At 39.9% G+C, this 25,400-nt stretch overlaps 1 protein-coding gene across 2 annotated transcripts in view; it reads left to right on the forward strand.

Moving 5' to 3' along the window:
* PALM2AKAP2 (PALM2 and AKAP2 fusion) overlaps window positions 1–25,400 on the forward strand; it is a 160,034-nt gene that overhangs the window by 113,603 nt on the left and 21,031 nt on the right. For both annotated transcript variants that reach the window (XM_078384866.1, XM_078384867.1), the window contains exons 4-5: window positions 22,219–22,333; window positions 23,545–23,566. In XM_078384866.1, the coding sequence (XP_078240992.1) occupies window positions 22,219–22,333; window positions 23,545–23,566 (137 nt within the window). The remainder of the gene's footprint in view (window positions 1–22,218; window positions 22,334–23,544; window positions 23,567–25,400) is intronic.

A 25,400-nucleotide genomic window follows, 5' to 3' on the forward strand; every position in this document is an offset into this window, starting at 1 on the left:
GACATGACTGTAAAATAAAACATCCCCTGAAAATAAGCCCTCAAGCATTTTTGGAGCAAAAATTAATATAAGACCCTGTCTTATTTTCGGGGAAACACAGTATGAGCCTGTACTCACCTTGCTGTTTTTCTTCACTCTTCCATAAAAATTCCCATTTCTTTTTTGGAACACTGCATATGTCCCAATCTTCATGCTAACTTGGATAACTATAATGTTAAAAAAATGATTATACCATGATTATTGTTAAACTCAGTTCAGAGATATTGTCACAGCAGTATGGGTTGGATTTGACCTAAGGAAATGTATTAAAGCTTGGAAGCAACCCATGTTGAACCACTTAGGCCCTGCTGAGATCACTAGGATTTCGGTTAGTCACATTGATTTAAGTGGAAGTGCAGGTAACATCTGTTCAATCCACCTAACGAGATGTTTTCTGGCCCCTACCTTGCATCACTAATGGCTGGGAATAGGGCACAGCAATGCAGAAACTCACATATTGGTCCAGGAACAAGTTATGTCAGATGTTGCAGTTGGGGTCACCTCCTGCTGCCCATTCATTCAGTCCTCGACTTTTATTGGAATCTTAATTATGTCATCAAATTTGACTACTTTCTTATGGAAACAAAAGAGGAAGCAAGGACTAAATTATCCTTCCAGGTTTCTGTATAAGGGAGAAACTCTGGGCCATAGGCTTAATCTGACTGACAGCAGGTCTAGGCTTCTTCTTGGGAACTGGAGAGAAGGGGGGAAAATTCCTGTATTAAGAAGAATCTCTGCTGTTATCTTCAGCTTCTGACTGTCAAGGATTCCCTTTCCTGCTCTCAGGTGGCAAGTCTAGGAGCAGAGAAGGGGAAGGAAGAGTGAAGTCTTGTTGCCCTCCCACCTCAAGTGCCAAATGGAAAGCTCCTCCCAGTGCTTTAACTGAAGACTGAATAATGTCAGGGCACTTGTCCACACCCACTGGCTTCCTTTGGCCTGGGGACAGCAGTGGGTAGAAACATCCAGAAACATCCTTATCCCAGGGTCCTTTTCTTATCCTTCTGTAGGTACAGCTTTTGCAGATGGGTGTTCAAGGCTCTATAACTTCTACCCAAACAGAATGAGTTTGCTTAATATCTACAGATAGGTCCCTCTGACAGACATCATGCTTTTTTAAAAAAACCATTCCACTATAGTATTTATTTCCAAGTAAATTTTTTCAGGTTAGGTCCTCTAGAGAAGAGGCTTTAGAAAACACTGGGTGTGAAAAGAGAAGATTTAAGCAGAGATGTCCATCCCAGAACACATTGTGAGATAATTGACAAAAAGAGGCAAAGGAAGAGAGAGAGGATTAGAGCACCGCATTCTCTGCCTCAAGCCACTGCTTGAAAATTAAGCAGTTTCAGCTGAAAAAGCCACAAATTCATTCACCCTTCAATAGAAGCATCTTCATTCCTATTTGTCTCAGACCAAGCAAGAGAAGGGCCAAAGGCTCCCTATCTGGCTTCTCTCATTCACTGATCATTGCGGGACCCTCCTTTTCCCAGAATCAGCTTCTGCCCTGGGAAATGACAGCCTCCAACTTGATCAGAAGAGAAGCCAAGAGCTTTTCTGTTTCATTTCCTCTTAAATTACTCCTCCCCCGCAATTCTCCTTACCAAAGGTAAGGGCGGCTACTCAGCAGAGCTGGTACATCATGCTCACTTAAATAGAAATTCATAAGAACAATGGCAGGAAACACTGAAGGGTGGAAACGATAAAATGGAGCCACACCCATGAATCAAGGAGCTTCCTGATTGGCTTGATTTGTCATGGACAAGAGCACTTGGAATAACCGTGAAAGTATTGTCCCACTGGAATGAAACAGCTCTTCATTAAAGCAGTGTTTGTCACTTGTGCCTTGCATAATGACAACCTTGTACAAATAAGAATGCTAATGAAAAACCAGGTCAGCAGAAGGGAGGGAGGATGTTGCTGTTGATACTCTGGGATGTTCTTTGTATGTCTGTTAAGTTATCTTGGACTTCCTTTTCTTTCCCTCCTGTTACCTGCTTGTGTGATGTGACTGAAATATTGTGTTTTTTTGCTTCATGATTCTAACTATTCTTTTACTGGCCTAACTAATGAGAACTGAGCAGCCAACCAATATCGGAGCTGGCTGAGCAAAATTTTGTGCTGTTGATGCCACCATTAGCTCTTCCTGTGGCTTGCCGCATATACGATGCAACATAAAGGGGGCTATCATTCATTACCTAATACACCAGTTTCTGCTACTGGTTCCTTCATCCCCATATTCAGGTTCCTTCACCACTCCTATGTATGTATGTATGTATGTATGTATGTATGTATGTATGTATGTATGTATGTATGTATGTATGTATGTATGTATGTATGTATGTATGTATGTATGTATGTATGTATGTATGTATGTATGTATGTATGTATGTATGTATGTATGTATGTATGTATGTATGTATTCTAGGTGCTCTAGCACACTGGTTCTTAATCTTGGGTTACTCAGGAGTTTTGGACTGCAACTCCCAGAAGCCTTCACCACAAGCTGTGCTGGATGGGGTTTCTGGGAGTTGCAATTCAAAAGCATCTGAGTAACAAAGGTTAAGAACCACTGCTCTAGCATTCCTTCCCCAAAGCAGGTAGGGGAAGGAATGCTAGATGATAAGCAAGAATAACATTGATCAACAAACTATTAGGCACCACGATGATGTATGTCGGGAATGAAGATTGTGGCCCCCTAGATGTCATTGGACTGCCCCTCACATCAGCCTTAGCAGTGAAGGATAATGGGAGTCCAACCAAACCTGAAGGGCTATATATTGCCCATTTCTGGTCTAAAGTAATGCCAAAATATTTATATTACAGCCTTGGAAGTAATTCACATTGCATGTACAAGAATGGGCCCATGTTCTACAGCTGGTATCCTTCCTTACAGAACTTCTGATGAAGTTGGCAAAAGCTCTATAGCAGCTTGTTCCTTAATAATTGTGTTAGTCTTTATGGTGCTGCAAAAAGTATTTATTTGTTTTTGTTTTTCCGACAACAAACTATCATGGTTTCCCCTTTAGAAATGGAGCACAATTGGCAGACATATCTCCACTTGAACATAATTACTATTTTGTCCCTTTGTGTATGAATACAAATAACATTGAAGGGAGGGGCAAAGTAATGCAACAATGCCCAAGGTTGATGTTTGTGTACAAAACAAATAATAGAACACACATTTTAATAAAAGAAAATGCTCTACACCATGAAGTAAAAATAACATTTGTTGTTCTGACGCCACGTTTCTTCTTATTTATTTTCAAATGGCTGTTCTTAGAAAGAACAGTACAAGTGGTTGGAGCACAAATGAACAAACCAACAATACTATGGGCACAGGGACACAGCTCCATTGTCAACATTCCTCTATTCTAAACAATTGATATATTTCAGGAAGAATAATATTTACATCCAAACTATTTACATCCTCAAAGTAGGAAATGAACCTGCTCCAGGGATTAGGTTTGGTCACAGAGGATAAAGAAAAACAGCACAGAAAACCCACAAATTACACTGAATTGCAGGTGGAAGAATAAATCAGGAAATACTTTAGAAAGGCCAGCAGGGAGAGACTTGGAGATCAGTTTTGACTTGGAGTAGAGGTGGGGCAGAATGGCAAACTTCTGTTCTCCTTAGATTGAGCCCTTCTGCAAAATATACAGCATTGCTAATACAATATTATACTGCTGATATGACTAAGTCCATTTCTTTTGTTAATCTAGTACATCTGGTATGCAGAGGTAATTCCTTGAAACTAGAGCTTGAAAAAATTACTTTTCTGGTTTAGAACACCCAATAGCCATGCTGAAAGGAAGTTATCATCCAAGAGGCATTGTCCAGAAAATTACCTTTTCTGAGTTTTGCTAAAAAACCTATGACCTGTTTTTCCAAGTAAACTGGAAAGGAAAGTAAACATGCAAATAAAGGCTCACAAACAGAGGCTTATAAACAGCCTTGAAAAGTAGGAAGGTGTCCATAACATCCAGTGGAAGAGTTGAAGCGATTTCCGAGAATTTGAAGCAAAATATGGAGATTTTATTAAGAAAGAAAGAAGTTATTAGGATAAAAGATTGGTTAGAAAAAATGGAGAATAAACAGTGAATGATAGAAATATAGGAGGGGAGATAATACCTTGGTTTAATCTTATTCAATTAGAGCAACAAACTAAGAATTGGCTAAAACATGGTGAATGTAGAAATTTCACAAGATTTGAAGAAATTATATTACAGATGGAAAATGTAGCTGAATAGAAGATAATGAAAGATAAAAGTAAAATTTATAAAATATTAATAGAATCGCAGACCAACAAAACACGATGGGAACATGATTTGGGAGAAGAAAGAAGTACTGAGGTTTGAAATAATATATGGGATATGAGAATATTAAAAATCCATATCTGTAAGGATAAAGGAAAAATTTTGTAAGTTAGTTTGGAGATGGTATTTAACTCCAGTGAAACTAAATCAGATAGATATAAATTATTACAAGTTGTTTTGGAGAGGATGTTAGAAAACCTTTTTGTATGTGGGAATATTTGGCAGTTGGCAGTTGGTTTTCAAGGAAATAAATGAAATAATTTAGTTAAATGTAGAAGTTTTTAACTTACAGGTTTTAAATGTTTTTAATTGTTTTTATAGTTAGTTTTAATCTTAATGTGTGTTTGGGTTTTTTTAATGTGATATTTATATATTGTTTTTAAATTTCTTGTTTTAACTGCTATCCTCTATGGAGAGAAAAGCAGCATATAAATAATTTAAAACAAATAAAAATAAAAAGGGTATAATAAAAAGCGCTTATACCAATATTTTATAAGGAGCAATGGAACTGGACAATGAAATAATTGATTTCAAATTTATTACTAGATTAATGGCAGCAAGAAATTGGAAAACAAACTACAAAAATCAATGTTAGAAGGAGATAAAGATATTTGAAATATAACTATTAATGATAAGTTAATGTGTAATATTAAAGAAGGGTTTGATAAGTAATATTTTTAGACATTTGGAGAGAATTTATTGATTTTGCATTGAAAAAGAAGAAGAGTTGTGCACCTTTGCAAGAATCAGTACAATTTTGGAAGGTGAATGGGGCTACTTAAAGGAAGGGAAAATTAGTTACATCACCAGATGGACCCAGTGAGGGAAGCACATTTATTATTTATTTATTTATTTTATTTTATTTTATTTTATTTATATCCCGCCTATCTGGTCGGTTAAGACCACTCTAGGCAGCTATCACATTTTTATGGGTATATGTTTTCACTTTTATATTTGTTTTCACGTTTAAAAGAAAAGAAAAGCAGACATTCAGTTGATCTAGAAGAGGTTAAAACAGGATGCAGAACAGTTGTTATTCCCCAAATAGTGCAGCTAGAGTTAAGTCTGAAATACCCCTAAATTACCTCTAAGGGAATAGACAGTGATGGGAACAGAAGCAAGCAGAATTTGGTTCAACACCTCAGCTGTCATGGGCATACCGTTGTGAACATCAGTGCTATGGTGTAAGGGCCCAATTTAAGCCACAGTTTAAAATAGGAACTGTGATGTCGGAATCATTTAAAAAAAAAAGCAAGGTCAGAGGTCATCCTGTTCCACATACTAATTTCCTCAGCCAGAGTTGTCCCAAAATCTCTGGCAACCAATTTCAATAAATTGCTAATTTGGTTCCTGAATTTTAAAAAAATCAGAAATTTCACAGACTTATCATCCTCACCATGAATGTTTAGGACATGACTGCCTCCTGCTGCAGCAATGCTGAGAAACAAGGAGTGTTGTAATAATAATAATAATAATAATAATAATAATAATAATAATAATAATAATAATAATAATAATAATAATAATAATAATAATAATAATAATAATAATGAGGCGGAGGAGGAGGAAAGCAACAGTCAATAGTTATATGATGAGAAAAATCCTGTTATGTATTTATACAAGAGAAAACTCAATTGGCCTAAATCAGTGGTGAATTGCCACAAGCTAAAGCATCAGCATAAGCACTTGTGTAGCATGCCAAATCACATGACAACAGTGACTGCCTGTGCTGACTTTTTGATTGTCATGAATTTCCTCCTGAGATTTATAGCATTGAATTGATACTAACAGACATAAAATTCTGGCTATTACTTTTTTAAAGAAAATTCCAAACTTTGCCCAAAAGTCAGGATAAAAAGCCCATTACAAGCAGAAGACAAACCAGTAGGTAAGTTTCATGTACAACCCAAAAGTCAGAACCAGAAAATAACTAATTGGAACGGGAAACCATTTTATTGACAGTCCTGTCCAGGACTCTAATGTCCGCCTGGCTGGAGAGAATCACTCTTAAACCTGCAACTAAAATGTTGCACTTGCCATTCAGTTCAATGGTTCACAGCTTGAAGCAGGCACATATAAATTCAAGAATTCCTGACAGTGAGTAATTAATTACTTCCTGGAAGGGGTCTATGCATATCCCCAGTGACTAGCTTTGTAACTGTAATAAAAGTCAGCTGGAGTTTTTATCACAGATAAATAAAACTTTAAAACCATCCATTGTATAGAACTGCTGAGAGCACCTTTTGACATGTTAAAGAGTGTTAACAAGAACAAGTGTTAAAGCCTTGAAATACAGTATTCCCACAGGAGATATCAAGACATTGATTCTATCAAGGAGAGATTGAAAAATACAAAGAAATGTCGTCACATCATAACGTTCACATGGACTAAAGCCAGTTTAAACAGGAAGCAGGTTGTGTTTCCACAGTCCTTTCTCACAAGACACAACTCTTGAGCTAATGGCTTCTTCATTCTGCGTATTTTCTAGGATGCCTCAGTATTAACTTTTACCAGTAAACAACAGAGAGCGAACAGAAGTATTGTTACGCTTGTCCTAGACTTTATTGGTACAGCCTGCTTGAAACTGAGGCAAGGGAAAACCGTCATTAACTAAAGGTAGTTGCTGGTTCTGGTTTTGAAGAAGAGCCAAATGGAGAGGAAGTGTGTGTGCCTCTGCCCCTTTGGAGAACTGGAGGGCGAAATCCAACTCAGCAACTGCCTCAGCGGTAACTTTAAAAGGACTTCCTGCCTCAGCTAATACAGAGGTCCCTGGCTAAATCCATCATGCCAAGAACTTCACATCTAAGAATTGCCTCCTAGCAAATCCCATCTTGCCATGAATGTTTGGACTTTGGGTACTTGCTTTGAATAAGTGGGATTTAGCCATGAAAGCTTGCATAGTGTATGATTTTTTAAATTTTTTATTAGAGGACTATAAAGGTATCACCTATTCTTGCATTTGCCATGCTTTTGAGAGTTACTTTTCTCTACTGCGTAATTTGCATCTAGCATGCTTTGTTTTGCTTTGTAACTGGTGACTGGAATGTAAATACAAGCTTAGTTCACGAGCTTGCCAAAGCACAAATCTCTGAGGAAATTCTGTTGTAGAAGAGGAAACAGGTTAATTGCAGGAAATATGTTTTCCACTTACCGTCTTGTTTGACCCAAAGTTACCCTGCTGAGTTCTCAGGAATAATTCGTCTCTGACTTTATGAGAATATGGTAAAAAGTCAGCACTTACAAACATCTTGGTAAGGTACCCTGTTTCACCGAAAATAAGACCTAACCTGAAAATAAGCCCTAGTGGGATTTTTCAGGATGCTCATAATATAACCCCTACCCCCAAAATAAACCCTAGTTAAGTGAAACCACGCCCTCCACCATTGTACAGCAACCAGAGGATGACATGACTGCATTTGAATAAACACAGATTGTTGTACATGAAAAAAATAAAACATGCCCTGAAAATAAGCCCTACTGCTTTTTTTGGGAGCAAAAATTAATATACGACCCTATCCTATACCGGGGAAACATGGTATCTAAAGGCAGAAGAAGGTAACTGAAGGTGGAAACACAGTATCATATTCATTGCCTGAATTGCTCTGTTCAATACACAACCACCTATGGACACTAAGGCCATACCTTCTTAAATGGCGTAGCACCTCCTTTCTGTTGGCATTGGAGGGATTAATACAGTGTGACAAGAGTTCAGTATGTATGAAGCAGGAGCCAGCAAACTTTGCAGGCCTGGAGTCCAGATTTTTGCCTCCAGCACCTGCCTTGGGGCATACCTGGCCAGAAAATGGAAGCAGATGGAGAAGAACGAAAAAACTGAAAGGTACCCAGAAGCCTAGAGTCAGTTTTTAAGAAGAAGAAAAAACTCTATTCCTGAAGGCCTCCAATAGTTTAAACATTAATTTTTTGTAAAAAGAAAAAAAATACACTGGCTAGCCTTGTTTTGAAGTAGGGAGTCTCAGGATGGTCTGGAGGCTGCAAAAATGCTCCCGGGAGGACATGAGGTTCTTGGACTTCCCTCTGCCCAAATCATTATTATCATCATCATCTTAGAACTGCAAACCTAGAAGAGACCCTATGGATCAAGTCCAGACCTTGTCAAGGAGGCACAGTAGAGAAGTGAACTCCCAACCTCTGGTTCCACATCTAAACCACTGAGCTATCCAGTAGTGCATCCCTATTTAAAGGACCAGCACCTGAAAGACAATCTCTCGGGAGTGAGTGTTCACACAACTCCCCTTAAGCCCTGATCACACAAGGGAAATGTTATGTACTGTAGTTATTCCCCAATTAGTTCATTGCTCCCCCCCCCCCCTTGGTCACACAACTTACAGTCAAGATTGAGACATTTTCCCAGCTAGCTGTATAACTATGGAATATTTATCTATCGCTAGGAAGGTTGTGTTATTTTGTAACTTTTATTTTGTACTGGTGCAATCCTTACTGAGATTACCTGTGCACATGACCTGCCCTGATTCTTTTCAGAAGCAAAAGTAGGAAGGTGGATGCCATTACAAAACATACTTTCTTAATAGGTCTTTTCTTTATGAGCAATTTTGGGTGATCAGCACTGGGACACGAAGGAATGTACCATCACATTAAGTCCTCTGTTGGAAGTAAATTGGAAATCAATCAAGTAAAATTTTTCAGATCACAGTTAAGTTTTTAAAAGCAACAACAAATTATATTGTTCAAATTTAAAAGTTTCTCATTTGTAAAGCAAGCCCAGTTCTCCCTAGAATAATTTGGGTGTTTAACAAATGCAAAATTAGTACAAATTAAAGAAGTACTAGGATTAGACTTGGGCATGAACTGCTAGTTTGGTCGTTTGTGCCAGTTCGTTTTGGGGCCAGAACAGATGTTTGGCTTTTTCCAGCTCCACGTCCTCTGGAGGGTCCCCGCTCAGAGATAGCCCCTGGAGGAGGTGAGGTGGCTCAGCAAAGATGGGGTGCTGCCTATGGGTGGGTGCCCGCTGCAGGAGGCGGACCTGGGAAGCACCAAACACCTCTTCGACTGAAAAACAGATTGGCACAAACCAGCAACTTGTGCCCTTGTGTAACTAAAATGACAAGAAAATAATAATTGCATGCCATCAAGTTGATTTCAACTTATAGTGACTAGGGATGGGCACGTAAATTGTGCCTCTTTGTACAAAGATCCCTCTCCCAACCTCCCAGACCGTCCCATTCATAATCCTCCGTGTGCTGCCCAAGTCATCTCCCATAGATCAGGCTTCCTTTCTCCACCTCCTCCGGCAACCAACCACTCAGACAAGGGGGCGAGATGAGGATTCTCCCTGCACAGCTGTTGAGTGGTCAGCCCATCTCTAATGGTGACGGTTTCCAGGATTTTCCAGGTAGAGAATAATCAGAAATAGTGTATTGTCCCGTTCTTGAGGCATCCTGGGACTGTGCAGATTTCCCAAGGCCACATGGGCTGGCTCTTCTCCCAGGAGGCACAGCGGGGAATCTTAACTCTCAACCTCTGCTTCCATGGCCATCTACCTAAACCACTGACCAGCTGACAAGAGAGAGCAGTGAGAAAGTAAAAGTAGAGAGAAAGAAAATATTGGAACAAAAGTAGTAGAGAGAAATAAAAAGATAATATGGGATGGGATAGGGTAATGGGTTTTTACCCAGATGGAGTTGGATGTGTCAGCTACAGTGGGGTCTCTACTTAAGAACTTAATCTGTATTGGAAGGTGGTTCTCAAGTTGAAAAGTTCTTATGTTGAATCTGCATTTCCCATAGGAATGCATTGAAAACCATTTAATCCGTATCTGCCAGAGTGCAAAGTCAGATGCTGGACAGAATTTTTCTGAATGCAAAAATAGGCGATACCTTTATAGACCACTAAAAATTTATCATACAATAAATGAGCTTTTGTGGATTAAAACACCGCCAGATTTGGACTAGTGTGAAGAACTTAAAAGACCAAAACTTAAAATGTAAATTCACGTAGCAAGTTGGGTTTTGACAGGAAACTTGGATGTTAAATCCAGCAGTTCTTGACAAGATGGGTTTCACCAGGCTTGTCTCTTAGATCAAAGTCAGGAGTCTGGTCACTGTTTTATGGTTACTCCTTAGACAGCTGTGGGATGAATGCAACAACCCAGTACTCTAAACAAAGAAGCACAGGCCATGTACATACCCACACCTCTCCATTTGGCCTTTGTTTCTCCTTGCTTGATGGGGTGGTGACACTGGAAATCTGAGTCCTCTATGTGAGAATTGGGGTGAAATTTTAGTAAATTTACTAGGTTCAGCCAGTTGGGGTCAGATCAAAGCCAAAATGATTTTACCTAGTGGTTGCAGTCCTGCTCTGTTGATGTTGAGAGTCCGTGTATCTTGTTACTGGTACGGGGGGGAGGGGCTGCTATTTCTTGGTATTCTTGTAATTCCATTAAAGGGTAGCCATTTATGTCAATGATTTTTTTTTTAGCTCAAAGCATATGGTGGTGCGGATGGGCAGATATTCTTGTTGGTCCATATGAAGTTTCAACATGCTATTTTTCATTTTCCCCAAACGAAAATAAAAATGCTTTGCAGATTCCAATTGCATTGTTTGTCTGTCTGTCTGTGGGGAGGGGTTGGCAGCAGGTCATCTTGGTTCACTGAAGCCAGTCATGCTGTTCTAAGGAGCTATCGCCTGCTTTGGAAGCAATGTCAAAAACTTTACATTTTCTGCTCTTTCCATGTCAGAGGTCATTGAGCTTTTCGTAGCATTTCTTTGAAGGGTGTTGGGAGGTGTTGGCTCCTCCCCTACTTTTCCTCCCTTATTCCTCCAAGATAGACACAATGGAGACAGCAGGAGGGGAGCAATGTAGTGAGATGAGTCTGCCTTTTTATGCTGCAGATATTCTGCATCCTTACGAATAGATCCTACAATTGCCTCATTTCAGTAAAAACAAAGTAACCCTGAGGTTGCTAAGGGAAAACCACATGCAGAGGCGGATAATAGGGGCAACCACTAAAATGTTACAAAAATGGTGTAAAGGTGGTTTTCAAGTTCTTTAAAATAAGATCTTCAGGAAAGATGGTACAAAAATTAGCAGATGTAAAAGAAGACTCAAAAAGTTTTTTAAAAAACAACCTGAATTAGTGTGTTGACTATTGTATGTGTGTTTGTAGCTGCAAGATAAAGATGGGTGAATGCAGACTCCCTGAGGACAATAGGTGTTGAACTGTCATGTTAGAGCTTGCTGATATGCACAGTGAAGGGTTTCTAATTTTGCTTGATGAAGAACTTCCTATCTCTTTTTCAGCACTACAGTATTTCAATATGGGGGCCAAATCATATTTGTTTGTTTCATTTTTATACAGCCCATCTGGCTAAGGGCCACTCTGGGCAGCTTACAACAAAGACATACAGCAGCATAATCAAAACACCAGGACAAAAAATAAAAATAATAAAATACAAATTATACAGTCATAAAGCATTAAAATACATTTACAGCATACATTTATGTATGTGAACCAAATCAGGTATCAGGGGTTTGATTCCCCACTGTACCTCCTGGGAGAAAGCCAGCTTGTGTGGCTTTGAGTAACCTGCACTATTTCAGAAGAGCCCCAGAAGAAGAGAATGGTAAACCATTTCTGAATACTTTGTATGTAGAAAACCCTGGAAGGGGTCACCGTAAGGCAGAATGGACCTGAAAGATATAGTTGTTAATTAATGTAATCTGTTATACGGGAGAACCAAAAGGCATGTGAAGTCAAAAGATTTCTGATTATCTTCCTTATGATACCTGTAATACTTTGGGAAGAGATGTTCTTTCCAAAGACCATCCTTAGTTCTTTCCAAAGACCATCCTCAGAATGCCAAACTCAGCCAGGTGTCAATCCAAGCAGTTGAGAGCGCTAATCTGAGTTTGGTGGCTGTGATGTGTGTGTATCACCTGCAATCAGCTAGAGGAGCAGGTGTAACACTTATTCAAGGTTCTACAAGATCTGTTAGATAAATGATCTTCCTTCAGTTAGCTTTAAAGTATGTTTCTTCTTCAGTTTCAAGTTTAATGTCATTTATGGTAGTAAAAAATCAGTAGAAAACAACTTTAATTTGAGACAGCATCCCAGTAGGGGTCATCAGCTGGGTCCCCCAACATGATATGTGTTGCATTTCCTATAAACCCTTTAGTGTGGTCCTGCAGAATTGATAATTTGGGACACACAGAGAGAGAAAAACCAGAAGACTATCCTGGGACTGGCCCTGCTCTTTCCCTATAGTCTATTGGCTATCAGAACTCCCCTCCACTTCCACCTGTTTTGTCTTTGCTGGAGAAAGGAGCTGAAGAGGAGTGGTACTGATCTTAAAAAGGTGAGGAAAGGGTTAAGCAACCTTTCAACAGGTGCCACTGCTGAGATCGACTGTGATACTACCCCTGCATTTCTTTTTAAAAGCAAACACTAGGAAATGGAACACTGATCTCTCAACAAGACTTACAATTTGACCCAAAGACATGTGCTGAAGATGTCTGTGTTTGCAAAATGTGTGTCTTGTAACATCATGAAAGAGGATCTGCAGAGAGATGAATTCAGCTCTTCCTCTGTTTGTGTTGAACTCAGGTTAGATGTTGTGTTGTGCATGAAATGGCCCTGTAAATTTTGGATCCGTTTATCCAAGTGGCAAAACAGTATGAGAAGAGAATCATTTGGTTCATTTTGCTAGTGCTCAAGAACTGCATGGCCGTAGCACATTGATGGCTGTGCTCAGGGCTATGCTCTCTATGCTCATTTAAATATTCATATTAAACAGATACACCCACCATGTCATGATCGCCTCTTTTGGAGCCCATTTCTGTGGCCTCTTTACCCTCTGCACTTTGTTCCCTTACACTGGAACATTGGCAGAGGAGAGATACCACTCAACTCCCAAAGGAGGTTTGCGTTTTGCTTTTCTACTCCCTGGCACATCAGCCGCAGTGTTCGTGCCTTCCAGGGAGTTGTGTTACTGCTGCCACTACCTCCAAGAATCTTTATCAGGTTAAAATCTGTTTACAGTCTTCTCAGTAGTTTGGCCTGCAGAGCAAGAGGCTGGCATTAGAACCTGAGGTTTCTTTTGAGTCCCAAATCATTCCAAGGCATGGAAAGATTTTATTATTTTATTGAAAACAAAAGAAAATGAGGATTATCAAAAGGAACGAAAGAATCCAGTACAAAATCCGGTACAAAACAAGAAAGGTTGCACAAAAGGATAGACATGGGACAACTGCAAGAAGAATTCACTCTTGCAAAAACAAGAAACGGTGGGGGTAGTGGTAGGATCTGACCAGCACCAGCACCACCACCATTATGAATAAAAATATACTTCATAACTGCTGCTCTATTTCAATGCAGATGCAGAGGGAGTTTTTGTTCTTTGAAAGGGCATTATGTTACACATTCCTGGCATGTATTAAAGTGTGATGCAAATCCCTTCAAATGGTTTCTGCATTCTGCTGTTTCTTGCTCTATTTATAGTGCACAAAGCATAAAGTGCCAGATCCTCAAAATGTAAAAACTACCAGAGTCCACTCACTACATATACAAAAATCTTTGCACAGTATTAAATACACAGTGTAATTAATGAACTGTTTTAAAGGAGATAAATATTCTTTAAAATAATAATAATAATAAATCATACCTTCTTTTAACTTATCATGGAAATATTTGTACTTGCTTCCAAAATATGAATGAGTTCAATATGGAAGTTAACACAAATACAGTGCAATTCATTGTGGCTTTCAGATTTCAGAACTAGTAATAGTTTTTCCCCAAGGGACAGAACTCCTTGGACAACAAGACAGTGGCATACAACTGTAACTCTAATAGAGTTTTTGAGTATGTGAGATATTTAAGGAATGGGTTAAATTGTATCTAAGGAAAGGAGTCTGGTTTTTCGAATGGGCTGTACAGTATAAGATAATTATTTTGTATCAGGGAGAGCTAGTTCCATCTAAATTTCTATAGCAAGCAGGGTTGCTATAAAAGCGTTTCTATAGCAAGCAAGAATTCAAACCCAGGTTTCCTGAGTCCTACTCACTATATCCACTACTCTACACTGGCTGTCCTTTCCCAAAATACTACATGAGCCTATATCCAACATTCCTCTGGCTCTGCAATCAGAAACCACTGAGATGTCCAGCCAGACTGTGTAGCCTTGGGCAATCCCCTAGGAGAAGGGAATGGTAAACCACTTCAGAGTACTCTATCCCTAGAAAAACATGAAAAGGGTCACCATGAGTGAGAACTGACTTGATGGCATGTTGTTGTTAAATCCAATATTGAATTACTATCTAAGAATGAGTGCAGTGGGATTTTCTTTCTCTTGCAGCCTTCCACATCACCCAAAAAGGTGGTCCAAAAAGTTTACCAGACCTACAGGGCAGGTTTCATGGGTGCGTGGTGGGTTGTCCAAAGACGAGAAGAAGCCCACTGCCTTCCTGATAGAAGCATTTCCAACAGTGGAATCATTCTGGTGTATCTTGGCTGTCTCTTCTTTCTATAACTCTTCTTTACAAAATGAGTACCAAACAGGAACAGAGACATGTGGAACACAGATCTTACTGATGTGTGTATATAGGAACATCACCTCTGAGCAGCACATAACCTTTCATATATAGAAAGACTGGGGGGACACTCAGCCTGTACATATATATCCAAAACCATTAGCAAAACAGAGGGTACTCAATAGGGGCAGTCCTATGGAGGATTTTAAAAGGGGGGAAATTGCAGGTTGATTCTATTTTCTCAGACAACTACTAAAGGAGATAATGAGCCAATCCTGGCTTTGAAGACAAAAGCAGAAGCCTTAAGCCAGAGAGGCTAAGCTGGATGAAATGGAAAAGCAAAAGCATAGATGTCACAGTTGCTTAATGAGCCTTTGGAAGACAGAATCCATCTAAGAGGATTTTTGTTGATTCCAAACCAAGGAATATTATAAGAAGGGTTATACAGGAAGCGAGTGTTGCTTAAGATGGAAAATCTTTACATTCTTCTTCTACAAAAGGGATAAAATTACACTCCCACTTCTTCAGTTGTATTTCCACAATATGGAAGCCCTCAAATATGTTATCATATGATGGAATTAGATGGGAGGGGGGCATAATTCTTGAAATCTGCTTACTGTGTAGATGGCCCATTAGTACCCATTGTAACCTTGTAAGAATGCTATTAGTACTTTAATATATATTTGGGTGATCTCCTTTCCACATAGGGATTGAAATGCTTTAAACAGTGGTCCCCAACCTTGGGCCTCCAGATGTTCTTGGACTTCAGCTCCCAGAAATCCTGGCCAGCAGAGGTGGTGGTGAAGGCTTCTGGGAGTTGTAGTCCAGGAACATATGGAGGCCCAAGGTTGGGGACCACTGCTTTAAGAGGTCTGCACTAGGGTTGGATGTTAAATGACCCGTGGGACACATATCATCTTTCACCCCATTGTGTACCTCCACTCTCATCCTCAGGTATTATTGCTGCCAAATTGGCTGCTGCCACCGAAACCACCAATTACAATTTTTCTTAGTGTCCTCAGTGCCCTCTTTAGGCTGTAGAAACAAAATGAGATGCTCTACTCCAAGGCACTATAGTAATGGAGAATGTTCTGCTACTCTCCCACATTATGGGGAGCCATGGCAGTGATGGCACCAACAAACTGGGAACTGGAGAGCAAATTTTGGTAGCAAATGCTTCCATGGCAGATTTAGTGATACTGTGTCCCCAGGGAGGCCAAGGAAGTCCTACTGATCCACCTAGGCCTATACAAATGGACCCCTATGTAGATGATCTCTCAATCGAGAACCAGATCTGGGCCTTTAAGTCAATGAAGGAAACAAGCCACCAAGTGTTTCCCGCGTGTCATCATGCTTCTCCCATAGCTGCTATAATCCTGCTGTCTTCAAAAGGTGAGAGGAGGAAGCAAGCCATAGGATGGAAAAGCCATAAGTAGCTTCAGTTGAAGATTAAGTCTAGATAATTACAAAGATCCCCTTTGGGGCAAAGATGTCTAGAGAAGTAAATATTGTCCAGGCATCCTGGACAATGTTGGTTACTTAGAGGTACAGTATTTTGGTCGTGTATCAAACCTCAATCTGGGATAGGGACTACCTTGGTTCTTCTGACAGATGGACCTTTGCCAGGAAAAACTATACGGGGAGAGTATGCCTTCTGTAACGGCCTTCCTCACGACTCACAAAGGGAGGTCATCACGTCACTTTAAAACCCTTCACTCTTCTTTACTGCCACCAACCATTCCTTAATGAATAAATCATACAGCAGGCCAGTATAACTTTTAAAAATAAAAACTTGGTTTATTGAATACAAAAAGAAAGGAATGGTAAATCACTGTTAAAGAAATAATCAATTATTGTTTCTCAGGCACTAGCTCTCACAGACTCTTTCACACTGACACTAAGATTACTTTAACTCACAGCTCAGACACTCATCTCTCATCTATCTGCTATCTCCTATCTGACCCACTCACACCTCACACACACCTTATATATCCTCCCGCCTCTGCACCACCCTCTGCCCTCTCATTGGCTGAGATTTTCCCTCCCAGCTGTGACGGACAGGTAATGCTATGGCTGACCGTAACACCTTCTAATTCTCCCCGACTACTCAGTGACTTTTGATTGGATGGGAAGGAAGCCGTGTTTAAAATGTAATGCTTGGAAACTACTTAGTGGTTCTGCATCATCAATGTTGTGAAGTCCAGCAGTAGTTCATCCTATCCCTCCTTGCCCTCTTGTGCTCGTGAACGTCTATATGAAAACACTGGGCAAGGTCCTTTGGGAGATTAGTGGTAAGATGTCATCAGGATAAGGCTGACATCTAAATCTATTTCTCATTTTCTTTTGAACCAAAGAAAGCAGTGACAATACACAAATGGTGTTTAGCATTGGTCGTAAGCTGGATAAAAGCCAATATATAGAATCCTGAAAAGATGGAGATGATGTCAACAGGCAATTTAGGGAGAGATACATTATTCATCTGTTCTGTACTCTTTCCCCTCAGTATTCCCCCCCCAAAAAAAAACTGCATTAGCTTCTTTTCTGATGTCAGTTCACAGAGTTTCACCTTTTTTCCAAACCACACAAAGCGTTAGAGCTGGGCACTTTTATCATCTAGCCCATAGGCTGAGATCATCAGTACAGGCTTCTCCTGGTTGGCTTGGCAATCTAAACTCAGATAGGAGGAGGACTTTTTCAGTTGTGGCACCCTGCCTATAGCAATCCCCTCAGGAAGGCTTACCTGTTGCCCATTTCTTAATTTTTCTAAAACCAGGCACCTATTTTGTTCCTTCAGACTGTGCATTAAACAGGATTATCTGCTAGTTTCAATTAAACGTTTCAACTGCAGTTAGGTTTTGTGTTGACTTTTAAAAATATATTGTTGTCATTTCCTTATATTTGGTAGCGATCAGCCCTGGGACTCATTAGACTGAAAAACATTAAATTGAGGTACAAACATCTGTTAAATACACATCACCGCTTTCCCATTCAGCCCCCTCCCCACCTTGTTTGGAATGCCTCTAGTTTCTTACTCTAATGCTTCGCCTGTAAATGAACCTGATCTCAGTTTTAGATTGTTTGGTTGAATGTTCATTGTGTTGCAATTTTGGGTTGTAACGCACGTAAGAAGGAAGAACAGGGAAATCACTTTCTTCTCAGGTGTTCCATGACAAATATAGACAGGAGAGAGGATCTGTACAATAAAAAAATGAAGGAATTATTCCAAATAGAAAAAAAGGGTCAGCTGTTATTGAGGCTATTATAGTGAATTGCTAGGTCATGCATATTTTACAATATTTACATTCTATGGTACAGTTGGGTTTGGAGATATTCGATATACATAGCAAATGAAAGTTGTACAGTAATTAATTACTGTTTTCCTGTAAGTTAGCGAAAAGGGAGAACAGCAAATAAAAAAAAATTAAAGCTCCTCAGATCAATAAAACAACAAAATGTGTCATGGATAAACTGATCCCTAATCAGTTTTGCTCTGTCTGCTGCCTCTTATATAAAAAGAGGAAGGGGATCAAATTTGCAGTCCTCCTCTGAAGACTGCTGGGTTCAAAGGATCTCCTGTTGTCTCTGGGGGAGAGTTGGGCAGCTGTCCCATCATGGCACTGGACCCTTTCTGGGGCAGGAACAAAACTCAGTGGCTTGCAGTCATTCCCATCTGAATCATAGAGCCATAGCTGTTCCTCCATATTTCATCTGGGGGACAATGAAGTAATTATTTCTGTCACTGAGTGAAGATGGCAAGAGACTTCAGATAATTACAACCAGAATCCAGGGGCCATTTGAGGGGGTATTCCATGCTGATAGTGGCAACGTGTGTGTGTTTAAAAGAACACACACATGTTTATTAACCGCTGCATATTAGATTAAACCGTAAAAAGAGAGAGAGAAACTAAGCAAGATGAGTCTAAAAATACAACCTAAGATCTAATAATATAGCAAGGAATCATCAGAGGAAAGTACAGCATGTGTGGCAATTTTTTTTCATTCTGTCATCAAAATTTAGGTAGCTAACTTTTCCATGAGAGCTATGAGAACTGAAACTGACCAACAATCCATGAAACTGTTGGGAAAAAACATCCAGATGTGTTGGCCAGCAGAGGTGCTTCTGCTGATCAGGAGAAGTGAGAGGCCTTCTGTGGAAAGGCTCAGGGTAGGCAAATGGTTAAATTCTCAGAGATGTTGCTCAATTGAGTGAGATTTTGCAGATAATATTGATAACACTTGTGCTAATAAGGATGCCAGAACTAGTACAGAGCCATCTGTAGCCAGACTGTAACTTTTGTGTGTTTGTTATTCACTTTCTTAAGTATGTGTGTTTTGGTTTTATGTTTGTGCTAAAAAAATTTTTTTTAAAAAGATCTAGTAGAAAGCTAGATGAATGCAGCCTTGCCAGCATGCATTTTATAAATACTCTTTTATAGATGTCTCTTACTTTGGGGATGTGCAGATAGGCTGCTTGAAAGGTTATCTTAGGTTATCATAGAACTGCAAAGCTGGAAGGGACCCTATGGATCATCAAGTCCAGCCCCTGTCAAGGAGGCACAGTGGGGAATTGAACTCTGAACCATACCTAAAGCACTCATTTATCCAGCAGTTTGAAGCAGCCCTCTACTTGTTTTGGGGATCCTTTCTTGTCCTGCCTAATTATCCTAATTATCCAAGGCTTGGCTGATGCCTCAGAAGTAGTTTATTTTTATCCAAAGATAAGGGGGTTGGCCTTCACTGCATTAAGGGTAGAATATTTGGACCCCCTCAACTGAAAACAAAATTAATGAAAACCCAACCATTCAGGGTGATTTTCACCCAGCATTTAATTTAAGATTTTGGAGGCATGCAGGTGGCTACACAACTCTAGGGAATCTTATATGACATTTGAATGTGTCATGTCATGGATCGGGGGCTGATTTGGAGACAGAAATAACCAGAGTGGAATTGCACCCTTTCTGGTTCTGCAAACCTTTCCATACCTTTTGACACCATTGACAGTCGCACCCTTTTGGGCCATCTTGCTCAAGTAGGGCTTAGGGGACAGGACTTATAGCACCTCCATTCCTTCAGAAGGAAAGGACCTAGAAAATGATTGCTGCTCCACCCACAGCCATCATGCCTCCAGTGCTTTTCAACATCTCCATGAAACTGTTGAGAGAAATCATCCAGAAGTTAGGGCTACAGTGTCATCCATATGCTGATGATACTTCTGTCTACCTGTTCTTTCTTTCTGTTCTTCGTAGAGAGATTATGGACCCTGAGCATCAGGTGGCAAGGTGGGGGTTGATCATAAAGGCAATTTGAAGATAGAAGACAATTTAAGTATGAATGACTGTGAAAACTCCAGAATATACATCTGGATAAGATAGTTATAAAGTGATTATACAGTACAGTATTGTGGATTGCTTGCTGATCTGAATAGAGGAGAGGAGCTATGTCTGGATGGTCTTCTGAAAGATCAGGATCATAGTTTTGGAGCTGTCCTGGACTCAATGATGTGTTGGTAGCGAAGAGTGATTGTTGTAATCTATAATAACATAAATTGAGTTTACCTCACATACAGATATCCTGAATGTTTGGGTTAGATTAAAAACTGACTGGTAGGAGGAAAATTATTCCATAATCATTCAAGATGGAATACAGCTAGCAACAGATTTGCCAACTGGAAATTTCATATCATCCAGTATTAGTGCAATTTAAAGCTTACGTCCCTGGCAGTGGGAAGGCATTGGGTCAAACTACAGGTTATGTCTTCTTTAATTTCCTGTAGTGTTTTTCTTTCTTCTGGAGTGGGTGAGTCCGTAGTACACATGATCAGCACCTCATGTGTGGCAGGAAGATTTGATTATCCCCCCAAAATCCCAGCCCCACAAGGACAGGTTTTTCACCACACCAGGAAAGGTCCCCACCACCACAACTCTCTCATGGGGAAGACGGAAGAGGGAGTTGGGAAGCATCTGAGGAGAGGAAACATTAAACTTTCCTTTCCCATATACTGTACAATGTTCCTAATCTTACTGCTTACTTTACAGCAGGAATGGGAAACTCCCTACCACCACTGCCACTAAATGTGCCCTTGCAGCATTGATGGATAATCACTGTGCAATTTTTCCTTTAAAACAGGAGGAGCACCCCGCCCCCATATGGATGTGTTTCCAGGAGCTTCCACGAATTCACTCAATGACAAATTTAGCTGCAGAGATGCAGGAATGTGTGCTTTGGAGCCGTGGTTTTCAAACTGGGGTCTTGGACTGCAGTTCCCAGAAGCCTTCACCACTTGCTGTGCTGGCCAGGATTTCTGGGATCTGTAGTCCAAAAATATCTGGGGACCCAGGTTTGAGGACCTCTGCTTTAGAGCGCATATTTTTACCTGCAAGCTATTTGAATATTCTGACCCTTCCAAAATATAGAGAAGCTTTTACATTAACTAAGTTTAATGTACTTCCTTCAATCCTCCTGGAAGGCAGATACAAGAACATTCCCTATGAAGAGCGTTTATGTCCTTGTGAGGCTGGTGTGGTGGAGACGGTTGGCCATGTTCTGTTGTATTGCTCCTTCTACACTGGTTTCCGTGACACTTTTATTCATCCAGTTTTGCAAAGCATCCCTGGAAGAGATGATGAGTATTATACATGTTCTCTGCTGGCAGACCAGTGTCCATCAATAACGATTAAAGTGGGCAGCTTCTGTGCAGCAGCACTAGTCTTCAGGCGAGAAATGGTGCCTTAATCCTCTAGATATATACATGTATGGATGGATATGTGAATATGTATGTATTGGGGGTGGGGTTATGCTTCTAACAATTATCTATGGAATTTGTTTCCCTGGGAGTCTGCCGCACATAATGTATATTGTAGTTGTGTTGATTCTGTTTATTCTTATGCGGTTGTTCTGTCTTATTCTCATCCGATCTGTTGATCGTACAAATTAATTAATTAATTAATTAAAGAGCAAGGAATGCTGTATAATGCTATGCAAATAATGGACCATGTAGTTTGACCCTGTCTTCATACATTCAGCAGCTAGTCATCACCTGTAAAGAAATGAAATGTTGTAGGTGTATATTTAAATTTACCCTGTGTCATGAATGAAATTGACCTGATCTAGCCATTTTAAAAACTTGTCTTGATGACTCTGCACTGGAACTTGGAAAAGTCACTCTTTGAACTATAGTTACCAGAATACTATTGTAATCCAAAAACGGAACCTTCAGGTTTGGAGATGGGGTTATAAGATCAACATAGACAAAATGAAACATTGCAATAAGCTATTATTTTGCAACTAGGAATCAAATGAATAACTTATGCTGGCAACTTTTTTTTCAGAGACACATAAGATATTCCTTAATTTCTTTTCCAGGCTAGAGCAAGAAATAGAAAAACTAGAAAACGAAGAATCCCAAATATCTGCCAAAGAGCGTGTCATATTAGAGAAGTTAAAGGAGACTGAGAAGTCTTTTGAAGACTTGCAAAAGGTAAGGTTAAAAGCAAATAGGCAATCTAATCATATTCATGGAAAACATGAAATATTGGAATATTTGTGTTTTTGTTGATATGATGGTTGTGCTCTTATCAATACGTTTATTATACTTTATTGAAGTTTTTATTTCCAGCTGCAGGAATGTAGTACAAACAGGGCTGAACAAGGATATATAGGAATGCAGAGCAAGGCTGACATCTGAATAGTGGGTAAAATTAGAATCAAGACGATAGGCTGCACTGTTCAGCCCATCTCTGCCCTATAATTCAGCGGGTATCCATCACATTTATTATAGGATTCTGTGTAGGCTCTCCAGATGTTTAGAAGAGGAGTCTAGAAGGCATTGCTCTCAAAAGATTGCAAACTTGAAAGTGGAGACTGTCATTATTTCATTGAAATAGGTTTTTTTTTTAAAGTTATAGGCATTAAGAGTGGAATCTTACTGAGGCTTAAGAAGAAGCCCTATTGAATTGAATGGGGCCGAGCCATAGGAATTTAGGAAGCTACACTATCCAGACCATAAACCATCTTGTCCAGCATTGGCAACACTGGCAGGTAGTGGCTTATCAGGGTTTCGAGCACAATTCTTTCAAGGGGCAGTTTCTGAACAATGGACTCAACTAGTTTTATCCTGACTGATTTTTAACTGAAAAGGGTGCCTTGCCTGTCAATTTACAAAAAAAAACTTGTCCCAGCTCTTCAGCTTACAGTCAAAAATACACATAACAAAAGGAATAAAGAATAGAAAAGGAAGAGGAAGAAAGTTAACTAAGGAAAAATCCTTAAGATTAATGACCAATTGGGATGGAAATTCCGGGTAGAGTTGCTAAAGCCCCTCTTCTCATTTCTGCCTCCGATAAAGCCTGTAACAGTTTTAGACTTATCTAAAATATTAGATGGGCAAATAGAAGCTGGATATTTTGGTGGATAAAATGTGATGGATAGGTGTGAAAATATCTGTGCATGAGGAGAGAGGGAGGGTGAGTGTCTGTGTAACTAGACCTTGCCTGTCAATGTGTCGTGTCTGTGATCAGCCACCTACTGTCACATGTGACCCTCAAAGATAAAAAGATGGTGTACTGCTGCTTCATAGAACTGTCATAGCTAGTTTTAATAAAAGGTCTGCGACGCACTTTGAACACTGAATATGTTTTAAAATATGCATTATGTCAAAAACTATTGACTCCAATATTTTTGTCTTTTCAGAGCTTCTCACATCAAGATGGAGGTACGTGTTTATTTCTTCTGTTATTGATTGTTGTAACCAGTAATGATTTAGCAGACAGCACGGCCCACAGCCTGGGGACCATATGTAATTTTGGCCAGTCTATTAGTGGTCCCTGTCCACTTTTCCCCTGTCCTCCAGCTGGGTGGGGTGCTCTGGGTGTGAACCACGGTTTCACTGCTAGTAATCATGGTACTTTGAATAGTAACCTCAGTCAAGATTGCTAGGGAGGAGAGATTAAAACTCTTCCCACTTCTCAGCTCTAATGCTGCTGAAACTACCATTTCCCTGCCATTGGTCATGGTACAGAAAAGATGATATAGGTAAAGAGGGACAGGCAGAAAACCAAAACTTCTCCTTACCTTGACATATCTAATTCCAATAGTAACTAGTTAATGATACTAGTTATTCATAGGCATCCTTCAGTCTCGAGAGACTATATTAACATGCTCTGTATGGAGGACTTTGACACTATATGCGAAGCTGGAGTGTCTTCTCCAGAACACGAAGCCTGGGTAAAATAATATGGAGGATAGGCTGTTACTCAAGCAGCAAATCCCCCCTCTCCACATCACTGAAATAGCCCAATGGAAAGGCAAGAGCCAATACAACTGGTTCCAGCGATGTTGCAGGAGTTTAGTTAATGATACTAGTTAATGACGTGGTGGCGCTGTGGGCTAAACCGCAGAAGCCTTTGTGTGCTGCAGGGTCAGAAGACCAGCAGTCGTAAGATCGAATACACGCGACGGAGTGAGTTCCCATCGCTTGTCCCAGCTCCCGCCAACCTAGCAGTTTGAAAGCATGCAAATGCAAGTTGATCAATAGGGACCACCTCGGTGGGAAGGTAACAGCGTTCCGTGTCTAAGTCGCACTGGCCATGTGACCACGGAAGATTGTCTTCGGACAAAACACTGGCTCAATGGCTTGGAAACGGGGATGAGCACCGCCCCCTAGAGTCGAACATGACTGGACAAAAATTGTCAAGGGGAACCTTTACCTTTACTAGTTAATGACAGAGAAATAGCAATATTGGATTGCTTGGGTGAGATAACTGGTGGTGGCTAGGGGATGGAAGAAGAGAATCTACTTGCAGGATTAGTGTTTTGCTGACAAAAGTATTGAGAAGGGGGAGAAAGTTGAAGAGAGTAACATCCATGGAGGTCACATTGGGCCATTTTCACCTAAACACACACACGTACCTTGATCTCAGTGGGCAAGAAAAGGGGATTTTAATTTCTCCATCCATAAGTGCTAAAATGTTTGGTGCAGGATTGTGTGTGTGTGTGTGTACATGCATGCGTGTATGCTAATGTGCATAAGAATGTCTGATTAATCATGTATGGCTCTGAGCCAACAACAAATTCAGTTCTTGATGGGAAGAAGGTTATGCATCCATTCAATATGTGAAATTTTCATTTGCTATTACTCTTATCACAGTTATCATATATGTGAATTGTGTTTCAAAACAGTCCTGTCTGAAAGATGGAGCTAGAAACTTTCCTATGTGGTTAATGCCAGTAGTAAAAACAAAAAATGATTTCATGGACCTCAGATCATAGTAATGTTCAGATCTTACATATTCCTTGAAGCAACAGTGTTAAATGTTTGCAAATCTTTGAATTCTGCTATTTGAATTTAATGGTCACCAAATACCTCTATACTAAATGGATTTGCATAAAGTAAATCTTAGTAATTACTGAGGTATGTTTCTAGAGGGACAGTCATGCTGGCTCAGAATGATGGGAGTTGTAGTTCAGTATATCTGGAGGGCACCAAGCAGAAGAACGCTGATCCATAACACAAAAACCATGCTAAAATCAAGTGTAAGAGTCCCAGA

This window comes from Pogona vitticeps, chromosome 2 (assembly GCF_051106095.1).
Source record: "Pogona vitticeps strain Pit_001003342236 chromosome 2, PviZW2.1, whole genome shotgun sequence".
In the NCBI taxonomy this organism is placed as follows: Eukaryota; Metazoa; Chordata; class Lepidosauria; order Squamata; family Agamidae; genus Pogona; species Pogona vitticeps.